Source organism: Terrapene carolina, unplaced genomic scaffold (genome assembly GCF_002925995.2).
Source record: "Terrapene carolina triunguis isolate 2854851 unplaced genomic scaffold, T_m_triunguis-2.0 Scaffold84, whole genome shotgun sequence".
NCBI lineage: Eukaryota > Metazoa > Chordata > Testudines > Emydidae > Terrapene > Terrapene triunguis.
In genome coordinates this window covers 27209380-27235501 of record NW_020664435.1, presented here as the reverse complement: position 1 = coordinate 27235501, position 26122 = coordinate 27209380, and the positions used below count along the sequence as shown (strand labels likewise).

The window sequence follows — 26122 nt, the reverse complement described above, 5'->3', positions numbered from 1 at the left end:
ACCTACAATTCCCCTAGCAACACAGTACTTGAGGGAATTGGTATATTTTAGCTGAAAGGATACTTTAGATCTTCTTTCCAAATACTGATTGCATCTGAGCCTGTGGCATCTTGTGCTCTCCCTACTTACTCTTCTAACTGAATTAGATGTGATATGATGATTCCCTGTGGTGCTCTGCCTGTCAGGGCCTTGGAAGTTAAAGGTACTCATTGATAATCACTGGGATCTCTTTGAATGGAATGAGTGGTGTTAACTTAAAGTAATTCCTTCTGCCAGATCCCAAAAATAGAGTGTGAGGGCTGGTCTAACACTACGGCGGGGATTGATGCTCTGAGATCGATCCACGAGTGGTTGATTAGCAGGTCTAGTAAAGACCCGCCAAATCAACTGCAGATTGCTCTCTAGTCGACCCTGGTACTCTACCTCCCGATGAGAAGAGTAAGGTAAGTCGACAGGAGACTTTCTCCCGTTGACCCCCCGCGATGTAGACCCCGCGGTAACTCGACCTAAGGTACGTTGACTCCAGCTACGTTATTCACGTAGCTGGAGTTGCGTAGCGTAGATCAACTTACCGTGGTAGTGTAGACATAGCCTGAGTGGCACCTTGTGATCCACTGTGTGAAAGGCAGAGCTACTACAGATCTTAGACATCTTTCCACTGATGTGAGATCACCTCACCTGTATGTTGTGTGAGTGCTGTCAGATAGGGCATTGTCTGAAACCTAATTTTAAAGGATCTATAATTTTGGAGATGTCAAGGTTGCTGAAGTTGTCCTGAATTCAGAACTTTATCAGTAACCTTTTTGTTTAAAAAAAAAAATAAAAATAAAAAAAAAATTACTGCTCAGATTTCAGAGAGGATTAGTCACACCTTACTTTCAGTTAGAGACCTGGAGGAGGAGCATTATTCCAGGAAAGGGTGGATGGAGCCACAGAAGAATATCAATAGTCTCAAAACACCCAAGGTAGTAGAAGGCTGGAAATATTGAAAGTTCTGCAATGAAATAAAAATGGGAACAAACTGAAATTAAGAAATAAACTTGTCACCATCACCTTATGTTTATAAAGAAGATAAGTTTATATTTTGTATATTACTCATTTAAGGTTTTCATAAGATTCTTATGGAAATCTTGAGTACCTATGATGCAAGACAATATCTGAGTACTGGGGGATGGTGGAGAAAGTTCCTTGATATTTTTTGCAAAATTTCTTCTTAGTTAGGGCTTGAAAGGCTGTCTTATTATATAGTAATCTTTTAAAAGTGGGCTACAAAAGTGGCCATTAACTTAAAGGGGAAAATGGTTTTGATGTGAGGACAGTCTTCAATTTAAACAAAAACCCTTTTGCTTAAACATCTTTTTCCCATGCTTAAAGCTAAGGGTAAACTACTTAAATTATAACTTTTTGTTTTACCTGTCTTGTTATGTTTCATATCAAATCTTGAATAACCTTTTTCTTTTTTTTGCAGTGGACAGGCCAAAATCCCAGCAAGTTAGAACCTCTGGTACCATAAGGCGAACCTCTTCTTTGGACACAATAACAGGACCTTATCTCACAGGACAATGGCCTCGTGATCCCCATGTACACTACCCCTCATGCATGAAAGATAAAGCTACTCAGGTAAAATCTATAAAATCACAGGACAAAAATTGCCTGATAAATTGGTCTGTCCTTGTTTGCATTTTATTATCTTGTCCAAAATGTCAACTGAACTCTGCAGTAGAACAGCAGCTTTTCTTTCAAAATCTCAGCACAAATATATAATTCTGAAAAAATTAGGGTATGAGAATGTTTTTGTAATTTGGTGGTTTGATCTTACTAATATATTGAATAATTCAGAATGTTTCTGTGCTTTTAGAAAGTAAGTTTTCAATAATCCTTCATTTTAATTAATAAGCACAAGTATATACATTTTAAAAATATAATTGAGGTGAATTTCTGTCGGTGGCAAACTAGTAAATTATGAATAGGTGCTGTATTCTTTTCTACAACCTTAATAAAGCAGTCTTCTTGCTGTTGTAATTTTTGCTACTCCTGAAAGCAGTGAATGAAAGATGAGCTTCTAATATCTATTAATTACTTACAATATTGGTGGTAAAATGACCTGGGGAATGACAGTATGAAGACAGACCATTTCAGTGATGAGTGCAAAAGCTAATATTTTTAACTCTTGGAAAACACCACTCTTGAAACAGATTGAAAAGAGTTCTGTTAAGTATTATAAATTATTAAATTCAAGCAGAAACATAGTTTTTACTCTAATCTCTATTTAAGATTACTCAGTCACTTTACCTTTTTTGTGTTTTGGTTCTTTTGTTTTTGTTAAAATGGGCAAGAAAAGTTGGACATTATCAGGTTCTGGGCCATGTGGCTTTTCTTGTATTTTTCAGAAATTAGACACACACATTTCATTCTATTAGATAGAGAGTGAGATAGGAGAAAGGTAACTGAGGAGTACAAGCTTATCCTTAAACTTGTAGAGTTGCACACGTTTTTAGTCAAGCAGTTTCCATTAATAGCAATGGGAATGGCATTGTTTAAGCCCAGTGTAGGAAACAGTATTTTAGTGGTGTGTATTATGAACATTTCAAAGCAAGCCATAGCTTTTGATTTCTGGTTCAAGTTCATCAGGCATTTTGGACCAAGAGGATTAGTGAATACTACTGGTGCAAATGTTTTTCTAACATTCAGAGGTGCACTGGCATAGTAGATTATTCAGCCTATTTTTTCTGTCCTCCACCTGGAAATACCCTTGACTATTCAGACTAGCAAGTGGCAAATTGTGTTCAACATAGCTAAATTTAGACTTGGAGGAAAGAGCCTAAAGTAAGAACATCTGTTAAATATGCAGATGTTACATCATGCTAACGAGGAATCACAATTTACTCAGGTTAACCCAACTTCTAAATGCAAGCCTTCAAAGTCAACTTTGTAGGTCCCCAAGTTTTTACCTTTAAGACAGTGGTTCTCAAACTTTGGGTCGGGACCCCGTTTTAATGGGGTCACCAGGGCTGGGGTCAGACTTGCTGGGGCCTGGGCTGAAGATGAAACCCAAGCCCCACCACCCATGGCCAAAGCCTGAGGGGTTTAGCCCTGGGTAGCAGGGCTCAGATTACAGGCCCCCCGTCTGGGGCTGAAGCCCTGGAGCTTTGGCTTTGCGCCCCTCCCCCAGGGCATGGAGCTTGGGTTTTGGCTTCGGCCCCCGGCCGGGATGGCAGGGCTTGGGCAGGCGCAGGCTTGGTCCCCCCTTCCTGGTTGTCATGTAGTCATTTTTGTTGTCAGAAGAGGGTCATGGTGCAATGCAGTTGGAGAACCCCTGCTTTAAGAGATAAGTCTTGTTCAGCATCTGTGGAGAATGTTTAGTGTTAAATAGCTTGTACTGTGTTTGGGCTTCAAAGGACTCAGTGTCCATGATAGTGCTAGCCTGACTTCATGTCTTATGTACCAGTTTACTATCCAGGCCGCTGGTTGTATGTCTGAATCCCATCACAGAATCAAGTGGGGGTTTAAGCTACTAATCCCTTTTTTGTATGAGGACTGCTGTTGCTGATGTCATTGATGAATAGGCAGTTTAAAACATCATCTTGATATTTGGTTGAATTTGAAGATGGCCAAATATTCTGCAGTACATTGTATGTTGGATGTTATAAAAGCTAACATATTAATGAGCCATCATTCCATGGGAATGGAGGCAAGAGTTAAACAAGCCTTACAAACTGTTATGAATTTACCGGACTTGCAGCCCTTGTAATTTAATGGAACAAATGGTTGTGTATTGAATTGAATTGTAATAGTTTATTTTAATTTCATATTTTGTAACTTCGAGTGCTTGTCTCTATGTGTAGTGCATTTCAGGTTGCTCATGTGCCCAGGACCAGAGAATTTTTCCCTTGGAGTGTCTGTTTGGTCCACACATGCACCCTCACTCTCCTCATGCACCTCACTGAGGACATAAAAGGCACTGCCAGACTGCCGCCATTTTAGTTTCTTCTTACAGCTTGTGGTTTAGGGTGGAGTTTCAGTGTTCTGCTGACTTCTTCGGCTTTTCCTTGTAAATAGTTCAAAAAGATAGTCTCAGTTGTTTTAGTCTAATTAGCGAGCTAAATTGTTAGGTTTGGCTTCCTAACTTTGGGACTCTTCCCCCCTCTCCTCAGGGTGGAGATTGATTCAGTCCCCTCTTGGAAGCTGTGGGAATTTCAGTCCTGGCCTCCCTGGCCTGTGGGCTCTCCCTCAGGTTCAGGTGTCTTCCGTTCCCTCCTCTTTGGGGCTAAGGAGACTTCCTGTCAGGCTTTTCTCTCTTTAGCACAGGAGGCCCACATTCTTCCTTCTTGGGCTGTGCTTGTTAATTCAGGCCAGCTGTGGCATCCAACTGGCTCCTCCCTAGACTGATGCCACTTTTTACCATGGTCCTTCTCTCCCCTGGGTTGGGAGAGCTCTGCAGGCATCAGTGTTTCCTGGTGTCTCTGGGAGCCGCTCTCACTAGGACCTCTGACTTCTTAGGGTGGCCTAACTTATTTTGCCTTTTGGTACCTGGTGACGTTACACTGAGCTTACCAGTGAGGAAGAAAGGTCTAGCAGCTCATACCACCAAGCTTGAACAAGGATATCATTGTAATTTGCCTGGTTTCACATTTAGGAGTCCCCCTTTCCTCTGACAGCAAAATTGTTCATTAAAAAATAGACTTCAGTGATACAGACTACTCTGTACAGAACATGGCTATGCAATTGTCCATTGTCAAATCTCCAATGTATTCTTCTAAATTAAGAACTTGATAGCTTCTACAATCCATCAACAGACATTTGTTCAATTAAAGATATTCCCTCACCTACCTTGTCTTTCTCATTGAACCTAATAATGAAAATTCCTCGTTTCTATCTGATTTCCTGTTTCCTTTAGACAACTTCAGGTTTCCAATGTTTAAGTTATTTTCTAGAATAAATATGAATTCAGCAACTTCCAGATTTTCCATGAAATCATGGAATGTAGATATTTCTGCATGTACTTTGCATCAAATTGTCAAAATGGCTGGTTAGTGTTTGCTAATATATTAGATACAATATGGTTGACTAAAATCATTAAGGCTTACTCCTTGTTACATAGATGCAGTGGGCCGGGTAACACAAATTTTTCTGTATTTTTGATTTTGTTTTTAAATAGAAATTGTGGTCCAACTGTTATTGAAGTGTTTCATGGGCAACTGGTGTTTCACTTCTGAAAAATAAGGCTACTAAGATGAAGTGGATTGTTGCACTTGACTCTGAATGGTTATTGAATCTGAGGGTTTGAAATATCAGATCAGTGCTGAGTGTATTTACTTCATTGGCTTTCATTTTTAAAATACTCTTTTATTGGTATCTTTTCTAAGGAAACAGGAATATCAAACACTTACTATTATTTTTCCCTTCTCATTCCTGGGCTTCCTCCCACTCCCTAAAACGGAAAAGGATAGAAGACAAGTTTTAGCCTTCTTACTGTAAACTAAACTTAACCTCTTCCAGTTGGAAGTGTCAGCCAAGCAAGGGAGGTTAACAGATCGAAGGACAAAAGTATTTTCTTCCAGGAAAAAAAGAGGAGGGGAGATTGAATGTATGAACACATAACTACAAAAGCAAGATGTCCACCAGGCAGACCAAAAGTAAAGCTAGATTAAAAAAAATTTACTAGGAAATCCTGTATTTTGCTTTTTCAGTAGACATTATTTGTGGAGCTGAAGTAAATCATTTGATATGCTTCTATAAACCAATCCATAATTGACTAAAATAAAATATATATTTTGGTTATATAAATGGTGACACTGCAGGGAGACATTACATTTTTTCTATACTGGAAGGCTCCCCCAGGAATGGTGCTGGAATGAACAATGACACACATGCATCCCAAAAACGGAATGAAGACTATGCTGAGACCCTCACATGAGGGAAGTGACAAAGGGATAAACTTGGATGTGTAGGGCAGTTTGATAGGGATAGGACTGATTTCTGGGAGAACAAAAGACACAGCCCTTTTCTGGGCAGCCTATTAAGACATGGCCTCTGTGAGCTTATTATCAGGCACCATAGCCTTTGTAATGTATGCTTCATCACTTGTAGTGTAGATTTCAGCAGCAATGTCTATGCAGCAGCGTTTACGCAGAGTACCAAAGAAAAGAATTTGCTTTCTTTCTTCTAAAGTAAACAGTACATTAATAACAGTAACTATAATTCAGTTGTTTCTCTCACTGTTGATGTGTTTTGATGTACTTCACATGAGTTTCTTGAGAAGGAAGAGAAAAGTAAGCGGAAACCTGCAATTCTAAAGTAAAACAGGCAGGGATCACAGCCCTTTCCATGTCCCTGATGTACTACATATGATGGTCCATTGTGGCAAAGAGAGGTGTCTTTGTCCTTTGAGGACATTTGGGTACCTATTATTATAACTGGTCTGCTTGTTATGATTTTTTAAAAGAATAACATTTTGAGTTTATTTATTTCCTTAATAGATGAATAATGTCAATGTATAACAAATATAGCATCATTCCTAATCATACGTCCTTAACGTGCACTACACTTTACAAGCTTAGCACCTTAGTGTGCGGTAAAAATGAGTGTGTCCTGTCTACACTAGTATTCCCACTGTTGCTGCACCGGTAATATTGCAACAGTGGGAGATTTTTAAAAAATGGTAGTATAGAAATTGTGCGGTGGTAGTGTAGAAAAGCCCACGCTACTTCTGTCAATATTTTTTTCCCTTCTTGTAATTCTGGAAGTCCAAATAGATTCACACTGCTTTTCAAATGATCCATCTTTAAAAATGAAATCCACTTTGCTCAGTATATGAGAGCCACTTTCTCAGTGATCTGTTCAATTTTCCATAAATCTTGAAAAGCTCTCCAGAGGACTGACGCCTGTGGTGCATTATAGTCAACATTATACATGAATGTGTATGTAGTGGTGTAGCCGTATTGGTTCCAGGATATTGGTGGGCGAGGTAATATCTTATTGGACCACTTTCTGTTCGCGCACATAAAGTGTCTCTCTTTCTCACCAATGAAATCATACAAAAAAATGATAAAAGACAAAAACATATCACGTGTGTGAGAACACTTCACAAAACAATCACTTTATATCTGATCTCTCAGTCCTTATCCTCAAAGGAAGCCTGCACAACACATTCAAAAGACAAGCCTGGGAGCTTAAATTCATAATTTTGCTAGATGCTAAGCTCATGCATTGAATAGACACACTGTGTTTATGGCTTATTACAAATCTGTGACATGCTAAGCCCCACTCCCCCTTCTCATGCCTGGAGGGGAGTTAACAGGTCACTTCACCTTGAATGGTCCCTTGCAATATGTGTTAAGTAGTTATGCTAAACAATCTGTTCTACCTTGTATTCAGCTGTGACTTTCTGAGTACATTTCCCAGACCTGAGGAGGAGCTCTGTGAAGCTGAAAAGTGTCTTTCTCAACAACAAAAGGTAGTCCAATAAAAGACATTACTTCATCCACCTTGTCTCTCTAATTATACATGAATGTCTGATTAGCTATGTGGTTTATTCTTCTGTTCTTTATTCTGTTGGTGAATTTAAAAAATGGATTAGTCTCTTCCCAACCCCCCACTCCACACAACCCCCCTCCCCCCACAACTTTTAGTATGAATGTAGAGGACACAGATAAAGAAAGAAGGCTTCTCTGCTATGCAGCAATGTGTCTATTTTGTATTTCAGTTGCTCAAGATTTCAGAGAATTTAGGATCAGCATTATAGCTGTGTCAGCATTAAACTCAGCTCTTAATCTTTTTCCTACTTGGCTGAGGAGCCTTTCCATAGAAGGGAATAGTCCATTTTTGGAACAACTTCATAAAAAAGTGTATTTTTAGAGTTTTAAAGTTAATGCCATCCCTTTCTGAAATGCAGAATTGACCAATCACTGAGCAAATACATATTCCTACTTTTCAAAATTGAATAGTCTAACTAAATATCTTTATATAAATATAATGCTCAAAAGATGCCCAACTGACACTTCACTTTTTTTTTTCCTGATTGAATTTAAGGTCCTGATATACAAGGCACTTTCTTGCCTGTGATGCAGCATGATCAGAGTTTTTTGCAAAGGTAGTTTTTTTTACTGAGTTATTAGTTTCTGTGATTCCTATGCTAGCCAGTGTCTTACAGCCCCTACCTTTCAACTCTCCAAGACAGCTGTGCTTCATAGAAATGCTTTGAGTAGAGTTGGTTGATGCTTGCATCTCTTGGATGTAGGAGGCCTATTCTTTCTAATGGCAGAATCCCAGTGAGGAATACTTCATAGAAGGAGATCTGATGAAGCCTGATAATGTTCAGGCCTAAATGCAAGACTTTCTTCTTTCATAAGATGTCTCCCCATTTGTCTTCCCTTATTCCTTGACAGAGGGGTCAGAGGTTAGAAGAGGGAGTGACCCCAACTGTTCCTCAGTTCCTTCTTAACCATTGAAGCTGCAGCGAACTCTGATTGCATGTCATGTCCTAGATACTTTGTCAATCTTACCTTTTTTTCTGCCTTTTCAAAACGATTTTGTTTAATTATGGCAGGTTTCTTTATTTGAAAGAACAACGAAGAAATGGTACTTCTCTGGTATGGATATTTTCTGGATTGCGCAAGCGGGAAGGCTACCTTATGCATTCCTTCTGGCAGGGGAGGCTCCTCAAACCCAGTCAGCTAAGTCTGGCAATATGCAAATCCAGCATCTACTTTGTAGATCTGCTAGCCTAAGTGACTTTTGCCTGGCTTAAGAGTTGCCCGCATTCTTCATCTTAACCAGCTGACTGAGCCCACTCTCAAAGTTGTCGTAGAGTTGTCTATGGCACAGAGGCCCTTGGATCAGCTTGGGTCAACCTAATCCAGATTCAGGGTTCTGACCACATTGGGCACCAGAGGTCCCTGGATTTTCTGTGCTCACTTAACATGGTATTGAGATCCTGGTGCCATCAACATTTCACAGAGGTCCTCAGCTTCCTCTAGGTTGACCTAATTTGGAGCCAAGATTGTGGCACTGAGGTCCCCAGAACCCCGTGGATCAATCTAACCTGATGCCAAGGTTCTGTTACATCTAGGTTGACAGAGTCCAGTGCCTAGGAACTGGCACTGTGGTCTTTTATAAACAACTTGAAGCAATGGGGTGTCCATTCTATATGTCAATAATCTTTCCACAGCAGTCTGTATTGTCTGAGTCTGGTGCAAACATTTTGGTCCCATTGACTGGTTTAGCACTTGCTTAAAGTAGTCAAGTGCTATTATAAGTGGGGCTGAGGATGCGGCACAATTGACTGGTGAGCTACTTACAATGTGTACCAAACTACTTCAACTATGTGTTTCTAATATTTACTGAAAACCTGTCTAGAAATCCAATATTTTGGTAGATGAGTCTATCAAAAATAATAAATCTTTAGTCCTACCTTAGGCTTTTATGCCAGCACCCATCACTACAGTGCACCAGCATCTCATGTTAGATTGGCATAGCAAGTCTCTAATGGAGTTCATGGAGTCTGTGTTTTTCACCGTTGGTTTGTAGGGAGGTTCTGCTTTGTGGCTTTATGAAAGCTTAGATCTTCACCATGTGTTTGGCAACTTTAATTAAAAAAGTGCCAAGGCTCCTAATTGGCCATTTGTCTTTAATAACTTGGAAAGCAGATAAATTCAAGTATAGGTGGCCATCCCCCTCTCCGAACTTTCCAGGTCTCAAAACTGTGCCCAGGCACTGGATTTCATCAGACTTTCATGTAATTTAAAGTTTCCAGGATAAGCTGCTTGAGATAAAGGATGGCGGCAAAAGTAGGAATTAGTCGCTTGACATTTTTTCTAAGTCAGAAAAAATTGTGTCCAAATTGCTTTAAAATTCTGGATACCCAACACAGTTGCAAAATTGGAAGTGAAAACTATTTTTTGAGGAAGGGCCAAAAATCTGACTTTTAGTAGAAAGAATTCTCAACTTTAGCTGCTTCCTTTCCATAACATAGGGGTATGTCAATGGTATCCACTTTTTAAATTCCATGACCAAGGAGCCTCACTTTAAGACTTTATGAATTTAGGAATTAGACACTTAAAATGAGACAAGGAAATTGTTTTTTGTTTGTTTGTTTAGGAATCTTTGTTGGAAGCCTATAGATAGCCACTATGTTGTTGTCTTACCCAGCCACACTGGGACACAACAATCCATCTTAGCACAAAAGAAGAACAAGTGACGAGCTTTTGCACTCTCGTGAAACACCCAGCGCAAAATTATTGATCCTGGATTTATTTTCTAAATTCTAGTTAATTGGATGATGCTTTGTCTTGAATTAGGAAGAAAGTAAGTCACCTAGCCAAAGCCATATTTTCCATTTAGGAGAATTTCAATATCTTAGGTTGTGGTCAGCATTTCTTTTATCCCATCTGTAATACAATATATGCATATATTGCCCTTCACAAATAGTCCCAGATTTCCATACAATTCAGAACAAAAACATCAAAGAAACCTTTTCAGTTGTGATTGAAACAGAGCAGACTTATTCTGTAAATATTTATGAACTCCAGTCATTTGGCAATAGCTATTTTCTTACTGAGCTCAAATGAGTGTTTAGGCTATTGAGTTGTGTTCCACATCTTTTTCCCCCCCTTCAGAAACAAGACTTTAAAAAACTGCTAGTGAAATTCAACTTTTAGGCATGATCAAATAAGGAATCTCTGCAGGATGGGAAAGGAACACTAGAATCATGATAGAAGGGTGAAGTCAGCTTCATATGGGGGGGTGGGGGAAGATTGTGAAGTACATCAAAACATATCTTCACATGCACATCTCTTTACAAAGACCTAGTTATACTACCAGTCTCTTTTTTGGTTATTTTCTTGATTCTCTGAAATATTGGCACCTTTTTTAATTGGTGTTGAGAGATGACCGTGTATTTTACTCTAACTACTGTATAGCTTATTCATCTATTTATAGAACATGGGAAACCAGAATTTATAACCAAAGTAGTGGACATGATTGAACAGATGGCAATCAGTTTATTTAAATAAATTGTTCAGTGTTGGTTATTAGCATTGGATGCCACAAGGGATTTTGTTAAGGTTTAATCATATATAGATTTACTTACATCTTGATCTTCAAATATGTCTCCCTAAATATACAAAAGTGTCAATTACATCAGAACAGTTGAGATTTTTTTTTTTTTTGTATGTTTGTGCACCCAAGCTGTGTCCTGTGTGGTGAAGTATTCCTAGAGCTCCCTGCACAAAGGCTGTTTTTAATTTTGGAGCTTCAGATGTCACTGACTCCTACCAACAAGTGAGGACCTACTGTATTTGTCTCATGACCAGTTCAGATCTTTCCATCGTAGTCACCTCCGTATTCATGAATTTCTTTGTGCTTCTTGGCTGAGCAAGGTAACAGTTGGGTGCAGAGAAGTATTTTCTAGACGTTTTCAATAATTACAAGGAACATCTGAAAAGTACAGTGGTTTCACAGAGAACCCAAGCCACCAATAAGAAAATATCACTTTTTTTTTTTTTTTTTTAAAGTTGACTTGAACAGTGTGTGACTAGTGAGAAATAGGGAAGAAGAGGAAGAGAAATATACTTCTCCATTACCCTGCCACGCCTTCCAAGAGCTGATATTTTACCACACACTTGGTATAATATTTGCTTTTAATATTTGATTCTTTAATCAGTTTTTAGAAGTAAGTTGAAAAATGGCTTCTGTATGATAATAATTTCAAACATAGTATCAGTCACATCACAAATTCTCTATTTTAAACTATTTCCATGTAGAAGGAGAATTATGGACACCCACTGTACTTCCTTGGACTTCAGATCTGACTTGGTCTGAAACAGTGATCATGTAATGATCCTGCAATGTGATCAGATAAAACTCATGGGTTCAGGAATGTTGTTTGAAGTCCGTGAGACTACCCAGACAAAGGATTCTATGCTGCTGGATCAGACTATAGGATCAGGACACTAGTGAGTTATGTACTGTCAGTTTCAAAATATCATTGGAAGGGAAAAAAATTAAAATAAACGTTTGAAAATTTTCTTTACAAGTGGCACCTTAGATTTAAACTAGAAAAATGTTTAAATGTAGTGTAGCTTTATGTGTTTTCTTTGAGCATTACAGCATAAAAAATAGTACAGTTAATTACACTTTGATTTAGTCAGCTTCTGTTCACTTTCGGTTTCTCATACCCAGCCTTGGTGTTTTTGTTTAAAAACACCAAACAGAAGTAAGGTGATTGGGTGCTCTCTTCAGGAAACTTATGCTGCTAAACTATGCATTGTGCAATTTGTTATTCCAAATCATGCAGAATTCTTTTTATGCACAAATAGGCAACTGGTTAATTTAGATTATTCTTTTGAGAAGCACAAATAACACCTTCTGGAGAAATGTATTTAGAATTCTTGTAACTCTTCCCCAACAAATTATGTTCATCACATAGACTAACATAATTTGTTGGGGAAGAGTCAGCATGGCTTTTGTAAAGGGAAATCATGCCTCACCAATCTACTAGAATTCTTTGAGGGGGCCAACAAGCATGTGGACAAGGGGGATCCAGCGGATACAGTGTACTTAGATTTTCAGAAAGCCTTTGATAAGGTCCCTCACCAAAGACTCTTAAGCAAAGTAAGGTGTTATGGGATAAGAGTGAAGGTCCTCTTATGGATTGGTAACTGGTTAAAAGATAGGAAACAAAAGGTAGGAATAAATGGTTAGTTTTCAGAATGGAGAGAGGTAAACAGTGGTGTCCCCCAGAGGTCTGTAATGGGCCCAGACCTATTCAAATCATAAATGATCTGGAAAAAGCTGTAAACAGTGAGGTGGCAAAATTTGCAGATGATACAAAACTACTCAAGATAGTTAAGTCCCAGGCAGACTACGAAGAGCTACAAAAGGATCTCTCAAAACTGGGTTACTGGGCAACAAAATGGCAGATGAAATTCAATGTTGATAAATGCAAAGTAATGCACATTGGAAAACATAATCCCAACTATACATATAAAATGATGGGGTCTAAATTAGCTGTTACCATTCAAGAAAGAGAACTTGGAGTCATTGTGGATAGTTCTCTGAAAACATCCACTCAGTGTGCAGCGGCAGTCCAAAAAAAAAAAAAAATGAACAGAATGTTGGGAATAATTAAGAAAGGGATAAAAAATATCATATTCCCGCTATATAAATCCATGGTACGCCCACATCTTGAATACTGTGTGCAGATGTGGTTGTCCCATCTCAAAAAAAGATATATTGGAATTGGAAAAGGTTCAGAAAAGGGCAACAAAAATTATTAGGGGTATGGAACGGCTTCCGTATGACGAGAGATTAAAAAGACTGGGACTTTTCCGTTTGGAAAAAAGACTACTAAAGGGGGATATGATAGAGGTCAATAAAATCATGACTGATGTGGAGAAAGTAAATAAGGAAGTGTTATTTACTCCTCATAACACAAGAACTAGGGGTCACCCAATGAAATTAATAGGCAGCAGATTTAAAACCAACAAAAGGAAGTATTTTTTCACACAACACACAGTCAACCTGTGAAACTCTTTGCCAGAGGATGTTGTGAAGGCCATAACAGAGTTCAAAAAAGAACTAGATAAGTTCATTGAGGGTAGGTCCATCAATGGCTATTAGCCGGGCTGGACAAGGATGGTGTCCCTAGCCTCTGTTTGCCAGAAGCTGGTAATGGGCGTCAGGGGATGGATCACTTGATGATTACTTGTTCTGTTCATTCCCTCTGTGGCACCTGGCATTGGCCACTGTCAGAAGACAGGATACTGGGCTAGATGGACCTTTGGTCTGACGCAGTATGGCCGTTCTTATGTCCTTAACATTCAAAAATCCAATATCAGTTTTAATAACAGCCAACATCCGCTAAAGTAATCTCACCTCTTGATGTCCCCTTGTCGTCATCCCTTTGAATTCCTCCACTGATTTCCCCCTTTTCCCTATCCTATAAAGTTTAAACTTCCTATCAGGGCCTTTCATATCTGTTCAACCTAATCTCTTACTACATCATTTCTGTCCTCTGTGCACCACCAGTGCTGCTAGCCCATTTGTTCACTTCTTCCCACAAGCTTCTCCGTGCCTTTCACCATGTCATGACCTATATGGAATGCCCTCTTTTTCTGATCTGCCAAGCTTTTATTTATTAAAATCCCTCCCTATTACTCTTTGTTATAAATGACCTGATCATAATTTTAAAAAAATTCCAAATCTGGAAGCCTTTGCAGAATGATGATTTTGGGTATTTACACAATATATCAACACAAACAACATTTAAAGTTATTTTTTAATTCATGGTCTTTATAGATCTCCATAAAGAGAGACATATCAGATGTTTGGAAATATACAGAAAATGTTGCTACTTAATACTGTTTTTAAACTACAAAAATACTAAGGAAAATGTACAGCAAATAATGATCTGTAGGAATGGGATTCAGGGATTGTGTATCCCCTGTGAAAATGATGCTGTTTTCTTTTCAAACAGATTTCTGCATGTTTGTGGGATTTTTGCAGTTTTCTGATTTCCATTGCTGATACCACATTGATGGATTTCAAATTTCAGTGCATCATCAGTTAACTGATTTATTATAGTCTGAGAAATACAAAACTCAGAATCCTTGGCTACATGCAGTTGTATAAAATGCTCTTTTCATTATGCTCCCTGTAGGCTGGGGATGCATATATTTACCAATTTGAGTAGCAATATTTCACACAAGTATTCCCAGTGCCTTCTAGTGGACTACTGACATGATTAAAATTATTTACATGCTTAATGTTTGACTTCACAAATCTTTGGGCCAATACAAGTCCTTCTATATATAGTAGTAGTCTTTGTTCCTGTATACTCAGTTCAATAAAGCATTTTAAAAACACATGCACACTGCATAGCAGATGATCTCATTGTCACCTCATCCCCATCCTGCTGTTTGTTGTCCACACTCATAACATCAGATCCATTACTAGCTTTTGTGGCAAGAACCATGTCTTTGAGTTGTAAAGCATATAGTGTGCATTTGGATGTTTTAAAAAAAAAAAATAAAACATTAAAGTGCTGCCAGATTCAAAAGATTATATGCTCTGGACTATGTACTGTGGTAAAAATAGCAAAAATAGTAAGAACATTTAAGTGATTGGAACTTGGCAATTTCAAACAGAACCATTGTTTTTGTTTAGTCTTGTATGTATGTGTGATGGAGCTTCACACATCCTTAGAGCACCCTGTTGCGTTGCCAGTATACTGGGCTCTTTCTGCAGGCTGTCTGTCTCTCACTGGGTCTTCTGTGACTCAGTCTTCTGGCCAAGTCATAAAGTCCAAATCCCTTTTGAGGTAACAGAATAGTCCAAATGAAATTCAAAAAATAAATCTTAAAACTAATAACAGCTTCTGCTTTGCCTTTTGAACAGTTGAAGTCTTCTGCGTCTGGGCTCCTTTTCCTGGCCCCTGCAGAGCTTCTCTTCCATAGCAGGGTATTCTCCCTTATAAGTCCTACCCTCAAGACTTCTTCCACAGGAGCCTAAGCTAGTCCCAGTGGGTTTCTTCCATCTATTGTACCCTAAGCTAGGGTTCCCCCCACAAAGTAGCCTACTCTGCTCCCTGGTGGTCTTCCTACTCCCTTCCCAGGAGCTGGACTCAAACTGTAGGCCTCTCTGGTGTAGAGGGAGACACCAGCTCCCTTTCTAGAGCTTATTGACAAGAGCTCCTCACTGTCTCCCTTCCCCAGGGACCACAATAGTTCTATTGTGACTCTTATTGTCACCTGTAAATCTTCATTCAGAGCTTGTCCCCAGAGAGGTGTATTCTAACCTCACCTCTTGTGGGTTCCTCCAGCCTGCAACAGCCAAGGGGCTTCTCTAGAGAGAACTTTTTGTCCCACCTTTCCTTCTAAGTAACTTTTTCTTGATGCTTTTCTAGCAGACTCTTTCTAGCTCAGCTGTTCCATTATTAATTATCTGGAGTACCTGATTGCTCCCAGGTGTGGCCCACATGGTCCAGTTATACCCTAACTCTCCTGAAGGTCCATTGGCCCTTTTAAGATTAATAAATGAAGAAACACAGACCTAATTATCAGCAGTTGATGTAGAGCTCCTCCTAAGTGTCAGGTAAGTTCCTTTAGTATTGTACTTTTAAGTGACTGCTCCATCACTGCTTTAAAATTTCTACTGTGCTATGCAAAGATCACCCTACTACTGTTTCCTGGCCACAATTCTTAGCTGAAAACTTTCAAAAAATTACTACCTTTTATAAAAGCTAGATTGGCTTTCCCTTTATGATGATTTGTATCTGGTTCTGAAAAACAAGCTAGATATAGTAGCTAATGCAGAGGACTGGTAGAAAAGTGTAGTTTATTTAGAATTTGGGTAAATTGCAGAGGTGATGGTGCAATCTGCACCATTTCTGATCTAAATGCAGTGAGAAGAATGTTTGGAGGTACGTATATCTGTCAGGCATGAAAAAGCAGGGCAGAATTACCATACACATTTTGGAGGAAACACCATTCTTCACAAAATTGGGTAAATTAGAACAATGGGATGGTATAATGCAAATTGGGATTGAGGAAAGCAACCAAATGTATTATCGTTGGAGGTTTTTCCCCCTCTATTTTGGTCTCCTGCGAACAATTTCTCTCAATGGAGAATTGAACCCTGGACCTTCATATCCCAAAATAGCAGCTCACTCCACCTTTTTAACTTGAGAAGGATATTGCAGAATTGTGTTATCCTGTCCTTTCCACTCTCATTTAGTTTAACCCAGCTGCCATATTATCTTGTTTTAAACCAGGGATCGGCAGCCTTTGGCACGCGGCTCGCTAGGGTAAGCACCCTGGCGGGCTGGGTCGGTTTGTTTACCTGCCACGTCCGCAGGTTCGGCCGATCGCGGCTGCCGCTTCCCGCCAGCCCCATTCGCTTGGAGCAGCGAACCGCGGCCAGTGGGAGCCGCAATCGGCTGAACCTGCGGACGTGGCAGGTAAACAAACCAGCCCAGCCCGCCAGGGTGCTTACCCTGGCGAGCCGTGTGCCAAAGGTTGCCAATCCCTGGTTTAAACTAAGATTGTAAACTCTTTGGAGCAAGGACCATCTCTTATCTCTATAGATAACACAAGAGGGCCCTGATCTTGTTTGGAGGTGTAGATGCTACTGTAATACTGCTGCTGATCCCTTATCTGTTGTTACCACATTCTCTTTAAGCAGAAGACATCTGTAAAAACATGGTTAGTTAGCTCCTGCTTCTGGCCTGAACTGCAACATCCTTGCTGTTGTGACTCATTGTGGTCTGATGTTGCTGTTACTTTATTTTGCTATTTAATATTCTTGACAATTCTATAAATGAGGAAATTAGGTGTAATTGTAGGACAAGGATGTTAATGTTAAGCTGCCATGAATACACACTTTTTGTAGAATTGAAAACAAAATGAAACTTGAAAAGGCTACCCAACAAGTAATACAAATAGAAAAAATACTCTTTGAAACAGGATGTTTTTAAGGCCTTCCTTCCCACACAGTTTTTGTGAGATGGGTTTAACAGTGTTTGGGGAGTAATAGATATGTTACCACTTTAGTTTACGTATATTTGCAAAAACAGAAGCCCTGTTTGATTGTAGTAAGAGTTTTTGTTTGTTTGTTTGTTTGTTTTAAAGGTTAGTCTTGTTCGAATAGGATATACATATGAGTCTATGCCCATAGTATTTTGGGATGACAGAGCGCACACGTATTTTTACAAAAATATTAATGTTTGACATGAGGTTAAGACAGAGTTGAAAGCAGCAACGTAACAGTTCTGAGGGAGAGATGCTGGCGGGCTGAAGATATTCAAAGAACTGCATGTTATTTTAAGCCTTCAGAACCTGAATTTTCTTTTTACCTGTGTGAATATTGATGCTCTTGGAGTCAAATATGGTGTTGCCTGACTTAAATGCTGTATTTGAGGAATCACTGTAGTGTAGTGTTGCAAGCAAAGGACCCGGTCCTGTAAACTCCTTCACACACAAGTAAATTGATACAATAGTCCTGTTAAGCTTACCGAGACTACTTATGTAAAGATACTCACATTAATAACTGTTTGAAAGGCTGTGACCTGATTTAGCAGTATATCCACAGAAGAACTTTGAGGCAACTTAGGGGCACAGAGGGCTAGGATTTTAGCAGAAAATAAGGTCAGAGGCAGACTGAAGAGAATGCTAGACCTATGATTCTGAAGTCAGTGAGTTGTTTGTTGTTTTCTGTGTCTCTGTCTTTCATTATTAAACCAGTTGTAGCGCAAGTAAAGTGTTCCAGCCTTTCTGTATCCACATTTCACATTGCTGCTGCTGGAGTTCTTAAAAGTAAATGTAAATTTTAAACTCTGCAGCTGTTGCTTTTGCTGTCAATTACTCTTTGTTCAAGATAATAACAGACTGTGCGTATAGTAAATGAAAATAGACTGGGGTAGACTACTGATTCTTTTTCCAGTCACTTCTCACCAGTAAAAAAATGTACTAACTCCAGAGCTTTGTCTACATTAGTTGTCAGTTCTGCTTCCCTCACCAATTAAATCAGGAGTGCAGAGGGGGGAAGGACTTGATCCTGTTCCCCAATTTCTCTATTTAGACTCCTGCTGCTGCTGCCTCTGACTCACATAAAAACGTTTAAGCAGGAGGGCTTCCTGTTTCTGCCGCCTCATGGGGCAGTGTCTCTTTTTTTTTTTTTTTTTTTTTATAATTCATTTTGTACTGTTTGGCCTTCATCTTTTATAATGTGAGGATTAGGTTTACAATATTTTTATATAGTTAACAGAATTTACATTTCTATTGCTTTCTAATCTAACTGTCTAAAGTGTTGTGAAAGCCATATATTCCAGGGTTGTTTTTTTTTAAATTGGAGCAACTTGTGCTGTTGGATTGTCTTTTTCATTATTTCTTGTAATCCTGTAGAAATTCTGCTAGCTCTTTGAACAGTGATGAAAAATAGAAAACACACCAGATTCCTTTCAGTCTTTTTGCTTTAAAATTGCTGGTGTTGGTGGTTGTGGAGAGGTAAGGTCCCAATCCTGCAAACATACATGAGTAATTTTATGTACATAAGTAGTTCCCTAAACTCAGAGGACCTACTTATGTGCAAAGATGCATGCAAGAGTGTTTCTCTGTAGAATCAGAGCCTTATTTTGTAGTAAGAGAGAGGTCATGAAATACTGTCTGAGTGACTAACCTATTTGTATGATAGGCTTGAAAACCTGCCTTAACTCCAATATTTCCACATTTTCCAATGTGTAAATAACCACCTTAACTTTCGCTTATTTGGCTTTCAGGTATTGGTGGTAATTGTTTTTTAAATTACAGTGTTCTGTTGTTCTCCCATTTAAGTTATTGATACATATTTACAACCTTAAATTAAAATTAATAGACTATTGTGACCACACTGCAGCAAAGCATTTTAACTCCACATAATAAAAAGAAAGAGTCTGTTAGAAAAATTATAACTTCTGTAACTGCCATTCTGTGCTGAGCTGACCTTGATGGGAGGTCATGAATGAATGAAATAAAGGTGATGAAATGGAAGGACTTGATGGGAGGTGCAGTTACTGTTGAAAGGAGAAAATGTTTAGAATTGTCTATATTTTCACTAACTAACTTCATATGCATTGAGAACATTCTCACTACAAGTATGTCGGTTTTTGAAGTATGCATTTACATGCATGTGCAGACAGTATACTGAATGTTTCAATACATTGCTGGAAGATGAGACCAGTACGTTGTGCAGAAAGTTTGTCTCTTACATGGTGAATTCAGTATATTAATATAAAATAGCAGGTAGAAGTTGAACTAAAAACCTCACATTTGCTATTTGTTTTCTTTAGACACCTAGCTGTTGGGCAGAAGAGGGATCAGAAAAGAGATCGCATCAGCGTTCAGCATCATGGGGGAGTGCTGATCAACTAAAAGAGGTAAATAGTTTTACATGAAGTAGGTACTCGACAGGCCAAAATTGTAATGCATTTTTAAAAAAAGTTTCACGCTAGTATTTTGGAGCCTGGAAAGTCTGTGCGTGCACACCATCACCCATGCAGGTTCAGCCCCTAGTTCAAGACAGAGTGACTTTAGGGCTGCTTTATTTTGTGCCAGCTGAACCATCTCTCCCCAGCTCAACCTTTTGGCCCTGGAGGAGGAGCAGGAGTGGCTGGTGTAGAGACAGATTTGCCACTTAGGAATTTTCCCTGTTCAGTGAAAGTTTCCGGAGAGTAGCCTCCCAGAGAGTAGTTATCAGTGGTTCACAGTCATGCTGGAAGGGCATAATGAGTGGGGTCCCGCAGGGATCAGTTCTGGGTCTGGTTCTGTTCAATATCTTCATCAATGATTTAGATAATGGCATAGAGAGTACACTTATGAACTTTGCGGACAATACCAAGCTGGGAGGGGTTGCAAGTGCTTTGGAGGATAGGATTAAAATTCAAAATGATCTGGACAAACTGGAGAAATGGTCTGAAGTAAATAGGATGAAATTCAGTAAGGACAAATTCAAAGTACTCCAATTAGGAAGAAACAATCAGCTGCACACATACAAAATGGGAAATGACTGCCTCAGAAGGGATCTGGGGGTCTTAGTGGACCACAAGCTAAATATGAGTCAACAGTGTAACATTGATGGAAAAAAAAGCAAACATCTTTCTGGGGTTGATTTAGCAGGAGTGTTGTAAGCAAGACACGAGAAGTAATTCTTCCGCTCTACTCAGTGATAATTAGGCTTCAGTTGGAGTATTGTGTCCAGTTCTGGGCGCCACATTTCAGGAAAGATGTGGACAAATTGGAGAAAATCTAGAGAAGAGCAACAAAAATAATTAAAGGTCTAGAAAACATGACTTACGAAGAAAGATTGAAAAAATTGGGTTTGTTTAGTCTGGTGAAGAGAAGACTGAGAAGGGACATGATAACAGTTTTAAAGTACATAAAAGGTTGTTAAAAGGAGAAGGGAGAAAAATTGTTCTTCTTAACCTCTGAGGACAGGACAAGAAACAATGGGCTTAAATTGCAGCAAGGGAGGTTTAGGTTGGACATTAGGAAAAAATTCCTAACTGTTAGGGTGGTTAAGCACTGGAATAAATTGTTTAGGGAGGTTGTGGAATCTCCTTAAAAAATCTTAAGTGATGAGCAGGTTAGACAAACACCTGTCAGGGATGGTCTAGATAATACTTAGTCCTGCCGTGAGTGCAGGGGACTGAACTAAATGATCTCTCAAGGTCCCTTCCAGTCCTATGATTCATACAATGAATGAGGTATATTACTTTTTAAGAGCTCAAGAAGTGGAGCAAATTAAGTCATGGCTGGTCATGATTTTTGAGGCTTGGTGAGGAAGAGGCTAAGTGATTGAAATCAGGAAATAGATGCAGCATTAAAATGTCCATGGGGATGGATATATTAATTAATTGAAGTAAAGCTCGTTGTGCTTAAGTTTGGGTTATATTTCATTTTAAAAAAAAAACCTTACTGTAAACCAATGTTAAGATTGCAAAGTTTAGTACTCAAAAGTTAGAAAATACAAGAATTAAGGTTGTCTGAGCAGTGTTGGTTTACACAATTACAATTTTTTTTCCACAGGACCCCTGCCTCATTCAGTGCACAAGATGGATAGTGCTCACTGAATTAGCAGCTGTTCAATATTTTGTGTTATCCTTATTGTTTAATGTGTGGTTGTAGGTGTTTTTTATTGCACACTATTCAACTTTTGCCCTGAATACAGAATCATTAATTTCTTGGGGGCTTTTCTGTGGTGTTCATCACTACAGTATCTGAGTGCTTCATAAACTTTAATTTATTTTCACAACAACCTTGCATGGAGGGTGTGTGAGATATTATCACCATTTTACAGTCTGAGGTATAGACAGATGAAGGTTGAAAGTGTATACTAACATTGGGAGTCCGGCTTGAAATGGCTAGGACCTGATATTTCAACTAGCACTTTAGATGTTCAAACCACAGTTCCCATTGACTTCAGTTGTAGCTGTGAATGTTCAGCCCTTCTGCAAATCAGACCCCTGTGGTCTCAAGTTTCACACCGGAAAACAAAGATTACAAAATTATTGACTCCCTGTGAAAAATTTGTTTTAAGTGACTTGCCTAGCATCACAAGGGAAATCTCTGGCAGGTCCAGGTCTGGAATCCAGTTCTCCAGGTCAGCCTTCAGCTGCCTTAGGCATGAGACCACTTTTCTCTTCGTGACATTCTTTACCTAATTAGCTTCCCACCTTCTGATTTCTGTAACAAAGGAGGCATGAGTCCTACAGAAGACAGCCTCTTTTCACTACACAACCCTGATTCATCTTCAGAGATTGGTCATCATTAGGGTTAGAACCTTTAGATGCATAGCACAGATCTTTGCCACTTGAGCCAACAATAACTGATGGTTCTCCTTCAAGTGCTGGTTCCTGTGTGTATTCCACACATGGGTACGCATGCAGTCCATGCACCTCAGATGAGAGAATTTGCAAGTAGCGTCCATTGGGCCACACCTGTGCCCTGGCACTCCTCATGCTTAGTATCGAGGGTATAAGGAGAGGTGTGGACCATAGGTGCCAACTTTTTCAGGCGCCGGTGGATGCTCAATCCCCAGCCCGACTCCGCCTCTGCCCCCATTCCAACCCCTATTGGACTCCTTCCCCAAATCCCCACCCCGTCCCCGCCTCTTCCTCGAGAGCACCACGTTCCCCCTCCTCCCTCTCCCTCCCAGCACTTGCGAGCGCTGGGACCTAGGGGGAGAAGCGGAGCCACGGCGCGCTCAGGGGAGGAGGCGGATGTGAGAGAGCTGCCGCTGGGTGCAGAACACCCACCAATTTTTCACCGTGGGTGGTCCAGTCCCGGAGCAGCCACGGAGTCGGCACCTATGGTGTGGACTGACAGCCTCTCCAGTTCCTTCTTATTGCTTGAATCAGAATCCTCTATGTCCAAAGCTTCTTTGTCTTTCTACCTATAAGTACTTTTGTACATAGTATTAGAGATTACTGTTTTTAGTGCTTTAGGAGTTCTACAGTTAATGTAGAGTAGTTTTCCTCATCTCGGGGACCCTTCCCATTTTTCCTACCTTGGGAGAAGGACTATGTGCAGAATCCAGGATTTAAGAACTGTGTCTCCTGCCTCCGCTCTTTCTCAGTCAGCAGTGAGGGAGTATCTCTTGCAGAAGGCCTAGGGGACCCCCCAGTTCAGCAGCTGCTGTCTGCAAGCAGCGCTCCTCCAAGCACAAACTCTGGAGCAGAGGCCAAAGCTGTTTAGTCCAAGGAATGGTTGCCTTGCATGAGAGTAAGAGGCACTCTCATAGGAACCAGAGCAGATTCCCTTCTAGGTTTGCTCCTAAAAGAAAGGATCCCTCCCTGACTCTGTCCGGGTTTTGTGAGTCTTTGTGTACAAGTCCTAAAGACTTAGGTCTGCCTAAACCTCCCACCCACAAGGGTAAGGTGTGAAAGAGAGAGGATCTGTCGATATTGGCTCCAGCTCATGAACCAAAGGATCAGCACCCACTGGCATCAACAGAGAGCTCCAAGTTGGACTCCTCTTCGACAGCACTTGACTCACTTTTGAAGGATTTGTTGACCACCATGTCCATGGACACACCGGATCAGTTCTGACTACTTGGCACCCTGCACTCTGGGACAGACTGACACTTATAACTTTCTGGAGGATATTTGCACCTTTCCTTACCTTCAATCCCCTCTTTTTTTTTTTTCTGGATCTCGTCCTCCTAAGGGACATCTTGACACCAGGACAGAAACTCACCTTAATGAAAAGGAGCTACTCCCCTACTCTGTCCATAAATTGGCATCTTCATCTGCTGTTACTGATGACACCCCTGATGTAGCCAGAATCTCCCTTCTCGTTGGCTGAATCCAACGTCTCAGACAAGTCATCACCTCCACATACAGAGGCTAGCAGTTGGCCTGAACAGAGTCTCTAGGACAGTGGCTCTCAAACTTTTTTACTGGTGACCCCTTTCACATAACAAGTCTCTGAGTGCAACCACCCCCTTATAAATTAAAAACACTTTTTTATATATTTAACACCATTATAAATGCTGGAGGCAAAGCGGAGTTTGGGGTGGAGGTTGACAGCTCGCGACCCCAATAGGGTTCCCAACCCCCAGTTTGAGAACCCCTGCTCTAGGATGTCTCGGACCCATCCTCCAGCCAGACACAATTATCTGGGAAACCGATGGTACCCAATGCCTTGGGGTCCCCCCTTATATAACTAATCCATGGGATCCCTACTTCCCTAAGGACAGATTCCAGGCCATGAACAGCCTGATAAGAGAAGTCACCCACAGACCAGGTCTCTGGCTGCATCATCCTTTGCTGTCAGTTAGCTCATCTGCCTCCCCTGCACAGGATATGGGCCCATACCATGAGAACACAGGGAATCTCAGTAGTTTCCTTTTCAAGAAGTGCCTATACTGGACATTTGTAGGGCAGCAACCTCCATTTTCCTGCAAGTGCTGATCCCTATGTGTATTCCATGCATAGGTGACTGGTAAGCAGCATTGACAGGTGCAGGAGTGCGGGAGGGTGTTAAGATGCAGGTGCTATAGATGTCTGTAATTCTGCATCTGCAGAAGAGGCTTGGACTAAAGCATAATGCTTTGTGAAGGTATAGACGGAACTCTAGGTTACTTACCTGTAACTGGAGGCTCTTTGAGATGTGTGGTCCCTATTTGTATTCCATTACCTGCCTTCCTTCTCCTCTGCTTTGGATCATTTCTGGATTCACAGTAGAGAAGGAACTAGAGATGCAGTCGGTCTGCACCACACCTTACGACCTTGGTACTAAGGGCTGGTCTACACTGGGGTGGGGTCGATCTAAGATACGCAACTTCAGCTACGTGAATAGCATAGCTGAAGTCAAAGTATCTTAGATCGACTTACCTGGGGTCCACATGGCGCGGGATCGACAGCCGCAGCTCCCCCGTCAACTCCGCTACCGCCGCTCACTCCGGTGGAGTTCTGGAGTCGACGGGGAGCGCGTTCGGGGATCGATATATCACGTCTTAATGGGATATATCGATCCCCGATAAATCGATCGCTACCCGCCGATATGGTGGGTAGTGAAGACGTACCCTAAGTATGAGGAGCAACATGGTGCAGGCATGGACCAACGGATGTTACTTGCCAGTTCTCTGATCTCAGATGCATGGAGCAAATGCGTACCCACATGTAGAATACAGAAAAGGACCACACATCTTGTAGGATCTCCAGTTACAGGTAACTAACCTCCATCAGTAGCAGGTTGTCATCCTCTTATGCGAACAACTCACTGGGAGGCGGTGAGACATACCTGTTGACCATGGATTTCAGATATTTGCTGACAACAGGAATGGTGAGACTCATGAATCTTGGGTTCCATTCCAGTTTCTGAAAGGGAGTGTGTTCTCCTGGTTACAGATCCTTCTGACCTTGTTTCTCTCCAAGCCTGATCCCTTCTTCACGTGTACGCACCACCCTGTATCTGTCCTTTCTTTTCTTTTTGCCCCCACCCCCAGCTCCCTATCCAGTCTCCTTGCCCAGCTAGTCCTAGTTTCCTTGTCTGGGCTCCCTAAGCTCCTCAAACCAGTTCTGTTTCTCCCCCCACCCCACCAGGCTCTTTTCCCAGCCAGTCCCAGGCTCTCACTCCTCCCCCCCCCAGTCTCTCCAGGCCTCTAGCGTAGCCCGTCTGTCAGTTTCCAGTTCCACAGCCAGTCTGTCTGGTTCCTAGTTTGCTCCCCCCATTTTTCCTCTCCTTGGCTTGAAGTTCCAGGGTCTTTGCCCAGCCAGTCCCATTCTCTGTCTCCCAACAAGAGTTGGCTCTTGCCCCCCTCTGAATATAAGCCACCTACATCCTTCTTCCATCCTGCTTGGGGGCCAGCAGCGGGGGCACAGATCACAGAAGAGACAATCTCCCTGCTCTCAGTTCCTGTGCTCATTGTCACAGGAAATGTCTACTCTGCAATTAGACACCTGTGGCTGGCCCATGCCAGCTAACTGGGGCTCACAGGGCTTGGACTGCAGGGCTGTTTAACTGCTGTGTAGACTTCCGGGCTTAGGCTGCAGCCCGAGTTCTGGGACACTCCCACCCCGCAGGATCCTAGAGCAGGGGTCGGCAACCTACGGCATGCGTGCCAACACGCGAGCCGATTCTGAATGGCA

At 40.8% G+C, this 26122-nt stretch overlaps 1 protein-coding gene across 2 annotated transcripts in view; it reads left to right on the top strand.

Annotated features, from left to right (window-relative positions):
• GLCCI1 (glucocorticoid induced 1) overlaps window positions 1–26122 on the top strand; it is a 92660-nt gene that overhangs the window by 25565 nt on the left and 40973 nt on the right. For both annotated transcript variants that reach the window (XM_024205641.3, XM_024205640.3), the window contains exons 2-3: window positions 1469–1620; window positions 19823–19909. In XM_024205641.3, coding sequence (XP_024061409.1) covers window positions 1469–1620; window positions 19823–19909 — 239 coding nt within the window. The remainder of the gene's footprint in view (window positions 1–1468; window positions 1621–19822; window positions 19910–26122) is intronic.